The sequence below is a fragment of the Arachis hypogaea genome, chromosome 12 (assembly GCF_003086295.3).
Source record: "Arachis hypogaea cultivar Tifrunner chromosome 12, arahy.Tifrunner.gnm2.J5K5, whole genome shotgun sequence".
In the NCBI taxonomy this organism is placed as follows: domain Eukaryota; kingdom Viridiplantae; phylum Streptophyta; class Magnoliopsida; order Fabales; family Fabaceae; genus Arachis; species Arachis hypogaea.
Genome location: NC_092047.1, coordinates 59,861,139 through 59,872,978, shown reverse-complemented (window position 1 = coordinate 59,872,978; position 11,840 = coordinate 59,861,139). Strand labels below are relative to the sequence as shown.

The window sequence follows — 11,840 nt, the reverse complement described above, 5'->3', positions numbered from 1 at the left end:
TAGAGGTGTGTGTTTGGAATTCTCTTCACTCTCTCTTGAATTTTTGTGGAAAAGAAAAGAAAAAGTGAAGTAGGAAGTGAGAAAATAGGGAGGCCATGGCATTATGTTTGAGAGATAAGGAAGGTGTTTAATGTTAAAATATCATTTGAAAGATAATTATCAAAATTAAATATTTTTTATCACATATTTTTACTTTATCAGTGCAAACATATAAACTACTAGTATATATGACACTGGTAATATATAATTATTTCCACTATTAAAGATCCTCTAAAATATTATAGCACCATTGAGTTTATCAGAGAGTGCCAGCATTAACTTTTATCGGTTAAATTTGGGTCCGATTATTATATTATTAACTTACCTCAAGTTTGACTGTTGTGGTGCTTGGTTTGACAAAATAATAACAAAATATTGTTATCATTATTATTATTATTATTATTATTATTATTATTATTATTATTATTATTATTATTATTATTATTATCTTAAGATTCGGGTCCAGCTTGTCAAGCGAAGTCTAACCGTTTCATTAAGATTTCCCGAAATCTCGGTGCATAAGGCCTGAAAAGTCAATTTTCTGTAGCACTAGGCGCAAGTTAGCGCACTGAAGTGCTTGCTTTACAGTACTCCATATAAAGGGATAGTATACAGTAGAACTAAGTTGTTATAAGTTCAGCTGGAGTTCTATCCACTCCTTCACTATTTGAGCATAACTGTAACCAATTAGGTGTCCTTTAGGAGAAAATTCTATTTTAGTCTCCTGATTAATGCAAAGAGTAACTAATTTTGCACACTTTTAGTGAAACAACAATTTAAACAACTTAAGCAACACAACCCAAATGAAATTCAGGGACTCACCGGTCTTATTGAACTTGAAGACTTAGACACAAGTTGTGCATACTTCGATTTTCAATCCTTCCTTAATAGAGTCATGTGGCGCTCTATCGTTCATGCAATGCCTTTTTGTGTGGCCGGACCTTCTGCACTTGGTATAGCGCCTCTTTCGACCTTTTTGTTTCTTCGTTCAGGGAGCTCTCTTTGTCTTAACCTTCATAGGATCCCGAATATCCACCCCAGAAAACTCTTTGTTTGCCAGTTCTTCATCCCTGCAATCTTCCTCAAGTTCATGCCATATCGATTATATTACAATCATTGATTTCCAAAACAGAGATAACGCCTTTTTACGCTAATAAATGGAAAAAACTGTGAGGCTTCTTGAAGTGCAGCATGCCTCAAAAGACCTTTCCGAAGTCGCATTTGTTGTCTCGATGTAAGAGTCTAGTCATTTTGCATCCTTCTCCTATCTCTTCAACACCAACCATTCTGGAATCTCCTTCAAATGTTCATGCTTCATTACGAAAAACATGAGTCGACATGGGTATCCCTTCCTTTTCCAAAATTGGTAAGGACATTCAACTTTGTTTTGAACTCTGTCGTATAAGACTACACTGTGTCTTCCTAGACCGTTGTACTCCTCTAAAGTATACACCATCGGTGTACAATGGCGAATCTTCCGCACAAACTTAACTGCAACAACAGCTTCAATCTCTTCTTTGTGTCTGCATAAATTTCTCTTGTGTATACCATTGCAGTTGACATATCAAGAGGGTTCAAGGAGGTAGTTATGACTATAAGGCCATGTGCTGAGTTAAATTGAGCAACTAACTCGCTATTTCTGTAATATCAAACAAGCAACTCAAGATTCTTGACCATGTCCAACTTACTATGCTTAGACCTCAAAAGCTTCTTCACGTGGGAATTAATGCCTTCACATTTGGATGTGGTCCAAAATCTGGCACAAAATTTTCCTCGAAGATATTTATTAGCCCACATGGTTCTCTTGTCATATGTTTCTTTAGCCCAAAAATTATCTTCCATGTCATACTCAATCATAGCATCGCTTCACTCGACCTCAAATTGTTTGATGTCGATGTCTGCATACAACCACTTGTTGAAGAGACCATGCAACTCTTCCTGTTTGACGTTAGAAGTAATATTTTTCTCCGTGTGCTATGCACTAAATCTATGCGTCCACTCCAAAAATACTGACTTAATTGCTGCTTTCATCGAATTACATCTGTTAGTGACAACCATCGATGACTTCTTATTGAATATAACCTCTAACAAATTCTCCAAAGCCACATCTAACAGTAATCAGGTGTGTCATCCTCACACAACTCAATGCTATCAGCATGGACGCCATCCCCCAAAACCCCATTAGTTCCCTCTTTCACACAACCTTGCATATGTATATAATTCATTCCCAACTCAGTCAGTAACAACATCACAAAATGCTCATTTTAGTCTGTTGTGCAAATTAAAATAAGCATAACAATGATACACAAAATTAGGCCATAATTAACACACTTTTCTAACACATATCAAACCAAATTCAATTTCTCAAGTATTTGAAAAACATGTTGTGCTCAAAACCAACAAAATTTTTGAAATGAACAAATACTCACACAATCTCACATATTCTACAGAAACATAATTCAACAAACAAAAACACAATCACAATAACATGCATACACAGATTTCATTGCAACAACATCTTTACAATAATAACATACTTAAAATATAGGATAAGTTGCGAACTGGATTATTCATGCACTCTAGCAACAATCTAAACTCCTCCGTCGTTCTATCTCACGAGCCTGACTTCTACCTAGCAAATTAAATTCAATGCGGGAGCAAAGTGAAAACCGTAATAATGCTTTGTCTAAACAATATCTTACCCTCTGTTCACATTATTATTCTAATTTTTTTCCCTCCACTTATTATTATTGTTAATATATCCTAGAGTGGTATTATTTTCTAATTGGACTAATTTTAATTTTGGTAAGTTCTAACATATTGACCCTAATATTAAAAACCCACCAAACAATGGCCCTTTTGGCCCGCAAATAGGAGATTGTTAAGGCTCACTAACTATTTTTTCAGTTTAAAACCCAAATTTAAAAACATAAAGTAGTTGAATCACAATTTAAAAACAAAATCGATAAGTCAAATTTTAAATCATAAATTGTAAATCATATGGAATCATAATATTCATATATAAAACATAATTAAATAGTATAATATATATCATATCATTAATAAAATAATATTTTAGAGCAAAAATTAACAAACTATCAACATAGTTCACTGTCATAGTCAAATATACGTGAAGATAATGAAATGTTTGATGGATTTGAAGAAGAAAAGGAGGAGGTAAATGAAAGTCTAAGAATAGATAAGGGAAGTTAAAATGCATATAAGAAGAAATCATGAGACGCACTATTGGTGCCTTTTAGTGTTTTACTAGAGCAGGGACCCGTGCTACGCACGGGCATGAACAAAATAAACACAAACAATTATTCTCTATGCAAAGTTAATTAATGAATATAAATGATGTAGCTTTAAACAAAAAAATTGCATTTCATGGCATAACGATCACTGAATTATATATTGCAAGAATTACATTCACCATTAAAACATAAAGAACATAGAATCATAAAACATGATTAAAAACCTCCCTGAAGATAACAAAGTATAATATTACTCTCTAGGCAGTCTTTTCTTGAATTTGATTTTGGACAGAGCAAATGTAACAACAAAATTAAATTTTTGTATAACTCTTGCGAAAGAGAATTAGCTTAATTATTATTTGAGTGCCATTGGAAATAACTAAAAGATGAAATATTTATTTGATTAACATAAACATTAAAAAGTTTTGTATAATAAGAACATAAAGACACAAACTATTAGATATATAATGCACATGAAAAATCATTATGCATAGGAAATAAGTTAATCTTCAAGTTCAATAAGAAGAAACATAGTAGTAATATTTGTGAAGTCATAGATTCCACAATTGAAGAAACCCGTGCGAAGGTAAAAAGAACCCTGCTACATGATAATATGACAATTGCTCAATTGAATGAACTATCATACATAAAATTAAAAAATATATGCAGGATTAAGTAATACTTGAAAGGAAACAAATAATAAATTATCAGCAAATATTATAGAATGTCTAATTTAGCACAATTTCATATTCAAAAAATAACATGCATTATACATTATATACCAGTAAATAATTTTACAGAATTACTACATAGTTTAACTTAAAATTTTCTGTATGAAAACATAGTTTACACAGATCAGAAAAAAAAATGCTTCCATTTGAATGATTCCTTGCAAAGCATAATAGGGGTTCCATTCATTCATTCATATCAGAGAGATATAACACTCAAAAATTAACTAACATATTCATTAAGAAGCACAATGGAAAAATCAACCCAGTGCAAGTTATGAGTCAATTCACATAAGAAGATAGCAAAACTGCCAATAAAAATGGTAGCGAAACAGTCAATTCACATAAGAAGATAGCAAAACGTCAATTCACATAAGAAGATAGCAATCTTGTACTTTTACATTAATTCTTCATAAAAATCAATTTTACATCATATTTAAACAGGCATGCAATATTATTCTCTGATCTACCTAGCTACATATACTACACATCATGCTATTAGTTGAAGTAGGAGATAATTAAGAAATATAAAAAAAATTATTATTACACATGTTTAATTTAGATTAACTTAGAACCGAACTTGTGAAGGGAAGCAAAGCAAAGCAGTATATTATTATTTCAAGTGACAAAAATGCTCGAAAAGTCAAGAGAGAGAAATCTGAAGAATGAACAATTCAAATTAGCAAAGGACCTCTTTGAATTCTAAAATACAAATGCAGTGCCCAATGAAACATAATCAATCATTCATAAAACGTAAAAATAAATGAAAAGAAATGAAAACAATTGTGATGATTCTTAAATACGACTACTTAGAATTCAACCAGAAGTTACTAGTAAATCCCTTATAAATGATTTTAAACTGAACAATTCTCATACAAAATATTTTAAAACAAATAAATACCGTTAAACTGCTCATATGGACATCTTTTTGGAAATGGAGGTAGTAACTAATTATATAGTTGAAAAAAAAAAAAGAAAGCATAATGAAATAAGAACAAACTCTAAAAGTTATGGTCGAATTTTCTTGCAAGTGCTAGAAGCAATGTAGTTTTCTCAGCACCCAGAGGACTTAGCAGGAATGTCATCCTGAGATTTCACACCAGTAAAAAAGAAATGTATAGGTATTCAAATATTTTTATTTCAAAAAAAAGGCTTCATAAAGTAAATGTTAAATTCTCCTCATTGTACACATTAAATAAAACTGAATATAAATGAAAATCATTTTATCTTGATGGTTTTATTATTCCACTAACATCTTTAAGAATCTGAATTTCTCTCCTGTTGTAGTGTGCAAGGTGAAAAATACCAGAATACTCTATCGGTCAAGTGAATTAATCAATCATAGTATTAGTTCTACTAATAGTACTATTCTCAAATTCAACTAAAAATCATATAGAATAATATAGTAAAATTATAAACCAGAAACTAATAATATTCATATTCACTATTCAGCAATAGCTAGTGCGGGTACATTCAAGTACCAAGTTAGAAGTGCTCTAACCATTGGTAGAGTGACAGCCCCTCCCCAGTCACGACCTCAAATGATACCACCACTCCTTTCATCTGATTAAAGTAGTGCTTGTACCTTCTATCCAACTACTTACCAAATCATCGATAGATAATTAATTAAGTAGCTAAGTCAGCATTATATCGATGATACTTATGGCAGAGATATCACCAACTCACCAACTAATTTTGCAAATAATTATATAAATTTTCAAAAAAAAAAATTCCACTCTCATATTCTTACTGCTACTTTTGCTAACACAGATGATAAAACAAAAGTAAATGATGGGAGCAAGAAATTAAATACTATCTCATAAGCATTGGATTTGAACCTAAGGTAGCTAACAAAATCACCTTTTACCTGAAAAGCAAAAGAAATTATTAAAACATGATTAACTAAAAGTCCTCCGAATTTGAAATCCCATAATATCAAGTTTTCCTCTCATCAAAAAGGCAGTTTCAAAACTAAATCGAACCAGAAAATTAAAAACTAAAACTCAACATAGATTTAATTAACTATCACCAATGACAGAAAAAAGTGATTGATAAATAAAAAGGCTTTTGCGATGATTAATTAAGTCAATATGAAAATAGAATGGAGAGTAATTAATTGAATAGAACCAAAGGTTTCTATGGGCAGTAACTAAGTGTGAACTTCATCGTTCTAGAGACATTGGACGCTAGACATGATTTTAACATATGATATTTTGATAAATAAATTTGTTTGAATGTTTTCATAAATCAATTAAACATGAGCATGCCTATTCAGATCCAACAACAGTTTTACATACCTAGTTACTTGACTAAAATGAAAATAATTTTTAAAAAAAAAAAAAGAAAAATAAAAAAAATAAAGAAATAAAACCTAGTCAACAGAAAAAGTTGTTCCAAATTTAAAATTTAGTGGGAATCATTAAGAGAAGCTACTGGCTCAACATAAATATATAAAAATAAATTAACCTGAACAAACAATTGGACAAGAAAAAAAAGCTTGAATTGCAACCAAATCTAAGCAAAAAATGGAAAGAGAAGCTTGAATGCCAAAAATTAAATATTACTACTTTAATAACAAAAAGAAGAACATTGAATTGCAACCTCATCTGTTCATTTCCAAGTTCTTGATTATGTTGATATTTTGAAATCAGTATGTCATTGGATTCATGTAACACCCTGCACCCCAAACCAATTATTTCAAAAAAAAAAAATCTATGACTCAGATAAAAAAAATTGAAACTTTAAATGAAGTTCGAAGATAAACAGCAATCAAAGATTCCAATATGGTATTCATTTTCTATGTTGCAACAATTCATGTTCCATTACTTAGAAATCTCCTTTGGTTTTATTGGATACAAAATTAAAGATAAGAGGGAATTAGATTAAGACCTTTTGGCAAAGGGCAATTAGAATCCTGGCAACAATAGTGTGGTTCTGGATTTTCTGCATCAACGGCTCCATACCAGATAAAGACACCAACAACAACAACAACATTACAAATATATACATGAGATCAAATAGTAAGGAACACAAACAACTCTTCATCGCAAACCATCACCAATCTGTCATTGGAAAAAGAAAAAAGGAAAAAGAAGAAATCACCCGAGGTGGGAGCGTGCCTCTTAAGAGTGATCAGGTGCTGTTGCCTGCTACGAAGATACAGTTTAAATAAAAAAGATCATATTAAAAAGTAAAAAATAAAAAGCTATGTGCAGAGATATTAAAATTTTATACCTTTATTTTCTCAGAGGGCTTGTTGGGCAGTTTGTTGCAAAATGCCCAGAAAATTCCCATAGTTGTAGCAGCTTCCGCCGCCACAAATGCTGCCGTACCTACCTAGGAATCCGCCTCCTCCCCGGTTGCAATCCTTGACCCAGACCACCATGGCTGTAGCATGCACGACCGTCATCGCATCCTCCACTTTATCCACCATCACCATGTCAACTATCACCACGAACTCCACCGTGACCACTGGGCCCACCGCTACCTTAGACTCCTCGTCCACCATAGTTACCGCCGCAACCTCTTCAACTGCCGTAACCCTACCACCACTGCTGTTGTCCCTTTCACGGTGACAGGAAATAAATAGATCTCACCGATCTATTCTTGTCGCCGCCGCTGCTGTGCTCCCCGCTTGCCTAGTCTCGCTGCATGTGCTTTCTGTGGCAACCGCTCAGTTCTTTCCATCGATCTACTCTTTTTCACCGGTTCTTCCTCTGTATCCACCACCACGACATTGGTGACTACCATGCTCTTGGCACGGCATCACCAAATGACAGAAGAAAAATAACGTAAATCCCTTTCTGTTTTCAATTTTAATTTTGAATTCAAATTTTAAAATTTCACACTGTTAGTGGAACTCAACTGTGAAAGGTAAAGTCAATAAGTATAGGAATGAATTCAAATATAGCATGTAATGGATGGCATAATCCAATAAGCCAATGAAAATATATGTATAAATCATTACATGGCATGCGGTGAATGATATACATGTCATGAACAGTACTTCCATATCTAAAAAGTTTGACACGCTAGAATTCCACTCACTTAAAACTCTCTATTAGAAGAATAGTATTAGATTAGATTAGATTCCTCCGCCATATGAAACACGTCATTTAGCGCAATAGTTTTTAATATTTATTTTCAAAATCTTTAATAAAATGCAATATTTATTGTATTTTTTTCCCCCCAAAATTCATGTATAACATCTTCTCCACTATGAAGCACGGATTTTTCTATGGTGCTAACTTATCCGTGTCGGACACGAATCCGACACCGACATTCGATGGATACTTCATACGAGCGTATCGGTGGCGTGTCTTTTTGCGGTGCAGAATTTTGGTGAAGCTGTCACGAATCCGAACGAGTCCGACCCGATTTTGTGGTTTTATGGCCCAATTAACCGATTTTTTTATTTTTAAATCAAAACAAATCAAAATTTAAATTTAAAAGTAAAATAATTAATAGAAGCAAAGTTGATAACAAGTTAACAACAGTCCACATCTGAGTGAGGTTTCGTATTTATCTTTAGATGAACCAAACATAGAAGCTGTGATATTTGTGGATGATGGACTTGGAGGAGAAGAAATTGATACATTTTCTGTTAGCGAGATGGTAAGAGTAGATTAAAATTTTTTATTTTTTTTAATAATTGCATAATTTTTAGACTTTTTTATACAACTATATTTCCTCTTATATTTACAATATGATATTTTATTAATTTAATATATTATTTAAATTTTAATTCACAACGTATTCTAAACGTGTCGTATCCAATTTTTTATAAAAAGAACGTGTCGGCGTATCCGTGTCGTGTCGTGTCCGTATCGCGTGTCGTATCGGTGCTTCCTAGCTTCTCCATAATCTTCTTTTAGAGGTCTTTTTTCTCGAGTCGGGTCTTTTCTTTTTTTGAATCGTTTTTGACGCACAATTTGCTATATCTAATTTATTAACTCAATCATCAAATTTAAATTATCGAGTCAAATTGCAGACGTAATGACTCGTATCAAATCATGTTAATTTGGAGTCGTGCGATTCGAGACTAAATAAAAGTAGCAGTAGAAGTAGAACAAAACTTTTAGAAATGAAATTTGTTTGAGAAACAAAAAATAAATGACAAATTTATTCCTTTTCCACTTGCTAGCTAATCCAGACTTGGCACATTCAGCAAGTCCAAATGTCTAAATTGATTATCTTCAATTTCTTTGTTCTATTTCAATAATGTTTATGAAAAAACCTAGCTTCTTTTGTTTATGTGAAATATTGACTTCTTATCATTTATCTCTTAAAAAAAATAAAATAAGAAATCACTATTTTGACAGTCAAAGAATTTTAATTTCGATAAAATAGTTTCTAAATAAAATTGGCATTAGCATTTTACAAATTATAAAAGTTTGACAATTGTTTAACAAAATTATCCCATTTTTCAGAAGAAAACAGAAAAAATTTGACAAACTTTGCATAATTGGTAAATTTTGTCAAACCTTTAGGATCTACTAATATTTGTCTGTTACTCAGAATTATGTTATTAAAATTAAAATATTTCGAGTGCTAAAATGATAATTTACCCCCAAAAAAAAAAAATGGCATATGCAAGATACAAACCAACCCCATATAGTTACATGCGTACTCCACCTCCTAAATTTTGGATATAACCCTTGTGGTCCATGTAAGCCTGTGGTCCATATAGTTGAATTTCATGTTCCCAATCTACTTTTCTTGATCTTCTCTTTCTTATGAACTGAACACTTCTTGCCATTCATGATCCTCAAGCTTTGCCTTAACAAGTCAAATTCCCTCTCCTTTTTGTACTTCTCTTGCTCCAACGAATCGAGATGAGATTTTAATGCTTTGATTGTTTCTTCCTTGTCTTGAAGTTCTTTCCTCATAGTTTCCATTTGGATCTCCTTTTCCTCTGCCTTCCAATATAGACCGTCCCCTGCACACAATTAGGCAACAAAATTTAATTAATAGGCTCAACCAAATAATAACAAAATAAAACACAACCTGAATTTTAACTCGAGCTTTTATAATTAATATAGCACCATACTCATTTTTAATATAGAAAGGTAAAAATCAAACACCAAACTACTACCCGCGACAACTTTTCTGAGGATATACTAAAGAGCTAGAGCCCTACAATTTTTGCATTTTTTCTTAAAAAAAAAAAAGAAAAGTTTCTTTTTATGTTCTTTTACTCGTCGTCTGATAATGTTCATAAAGTTTAAATCTGATGATAACAAATATATAATATGTGAACATAACAAAAATTAGAGAAGCTTTTATATATATCATGCAACAAGAGTGATTTTTTCACACAGATTTATTATTAAAACAAATAAACACTAAAAATCATTCACTAACTTATCCATTATGTATTTTATAAATACATATATAATTCTTTTGTATATATATATATATATATATTACACTTGTGGTTACATCAAACGTGATTATTATTAAAACTATTTACGAAAAAGGTAAATGAGAACATCAGAAAAGTGATAAGTAAGTAATTATAAAATGAGATGGACTAAATTTTTTATTCAGGTAATAAAATAAATAATTTCAAATTAAAATGGAAAAATTATTCGTGATTATCAACGTTCGGAATTGAGAAACAAGTGAGTACTGTAAAAAGGAAGATAGAAAATAAATATTATTTTGGTAAATAATTGAGTGAAGAAAATGGAGTGAGAGGGGAAGGGAGATTATACCATGATATGTCCTGTGAATGAGGTCATCAAGCTCAGCCTTGATAGCAAGATAGAGATGCTTCCACTTCTCAACAGCTTCATCTCTTCTTGCTCTCTCTTCTTTCATCTGTTCAACTAATAGCTTTGTCCCCATTTGCTCCCACTCTTTCTCACCACCCATCTTCTTCTCTTCCAAATCTCTTATCCTCTCTTCTTTCTCCTCAACCATCTTCCTTAGCATCTTCACTTCCTCCCTCATTCTTTTCCCTTCTTGCTTCCAATCTGCCTCCTTGAAAGTGAACACCATTATCTCTCTCTCGTAGCTCCTACTCTCCTTCTCCCTCTCATACATCACGTCCTTTATCTCTTCTTGGAGAACCATCACTTTCTCCTTCAAATTCGTTACATATTTTTCTGAGAATCTCCTCTTCCTAGTACTCTTACTAACACTGCCACCCATCTCAATTTGATGCTGATGACTGATTTGAGTGTGACTTTATGTAATGTTACCAACAATAATTAAGCTATCATTTGACGGTGCTCGACTGCTCATAATAATTGGTGTTGTTCTTATAGTCTATGTTTATGTGTGTGTGTGTGTGTGTGTAAGAGAGAAGAGAGATAATAATGATGGTGGGGATGGCATATAACATAGAGAGTGCAAGCTAGACTTCTCTCGTCTGACGTGGAATACTATTCCAGTATTACGTTCTTAGAAGTTAGAACTTTGAATATATTCATTGTATGGTTTAAAAATATTGTCTAATTATTTACTTTTATATTTATAATCATTAAAAGCTTAAATTTGTTAGAACTTAGAAGGTCCCTTAATACTGTAGTAGTTCTTTCAATTTTCCAGCCAGATAAGAATTCAAAGAAAAAAAATCTTAAATCTTCTATGGTACTGGTATATATAAATTCAGATATATATCACACCAAAAAATTAAATATATAAAATAAATAAAAATATAATAAGATATTAAATTTGTTGTTAAAGATCATTGTGGTGTATTCATCTTCCATAGAAGATGATAAGACATTTTAAATTGAAACGCATTTCTTATTTTAGTAAATAAAAATACAATTAATTAGAAGAATACTAGTATTTTACCTGTGATACTATT

At 31.9% G+C, this 11,840-nt stretch overlaps 1 protein-coding gene and 1 long non-coding RNA gene across 2 annotated transcripts; both read right to left on the bottom strand.

Annotated features, from left to right (window-relative positions):
* Positions 1–506: 506 nt before the first annotated feature.
* LOC112727423 (uncharacterized) lies at positions 507–7,952 on the bottom strand. Its single transcript, XR_003165752.3, has 3 exons — positions 7,256–7,952; positions 6,911–7,167; positions 507–6,697 (listed from the first exon to the last, which is right to left on the bottom strand). It is a non-coding gene; the product is annotated as an uncharacterized lncRNA (long non-coding RNA).
* Positions 7,953–9,512: 1,560 nt separating this feature from the next.
* On the bottom strand, positions 9,513–11,467 carry LOC112727422 (uncharacterized). Its single transcript, XM_025777159.3, has 2 exons — positions 10,738–11,467; positions 9,513–9,959 (listed from the first exon to the last, which is right to left on the bottom strand). Exons 1-2 carry the CDS (start codon positions 11,174–11,176, stop codon positions 9,718–9,720), a joined length of 681 nt encoding a protein of 226 aa, XP_025632944.1. The 5' UTR covers positions 11,177–11,467; the 3' UTR covers positions 9,513–9,717.
* Between the last annotated feature and the right edge of the window lie 373 nt (positions 11,468–11,840).

Coding starts and splice junctions, on each gene's coding strand:
- LOC112727422 (XM_025777159.3), bottom strand. CDS start 11,176: ATGGGTGGCAGTGTTAGTAAGAGTACTAGGAAGAGGAGATTCTCAGAA. Junction 9,960..10,737: donor CATTCACAGGACATATCATG/GTATAATCTCCC, acceptor AATTGTGTGCAG/GGGACGGTCTATATTGGAAG.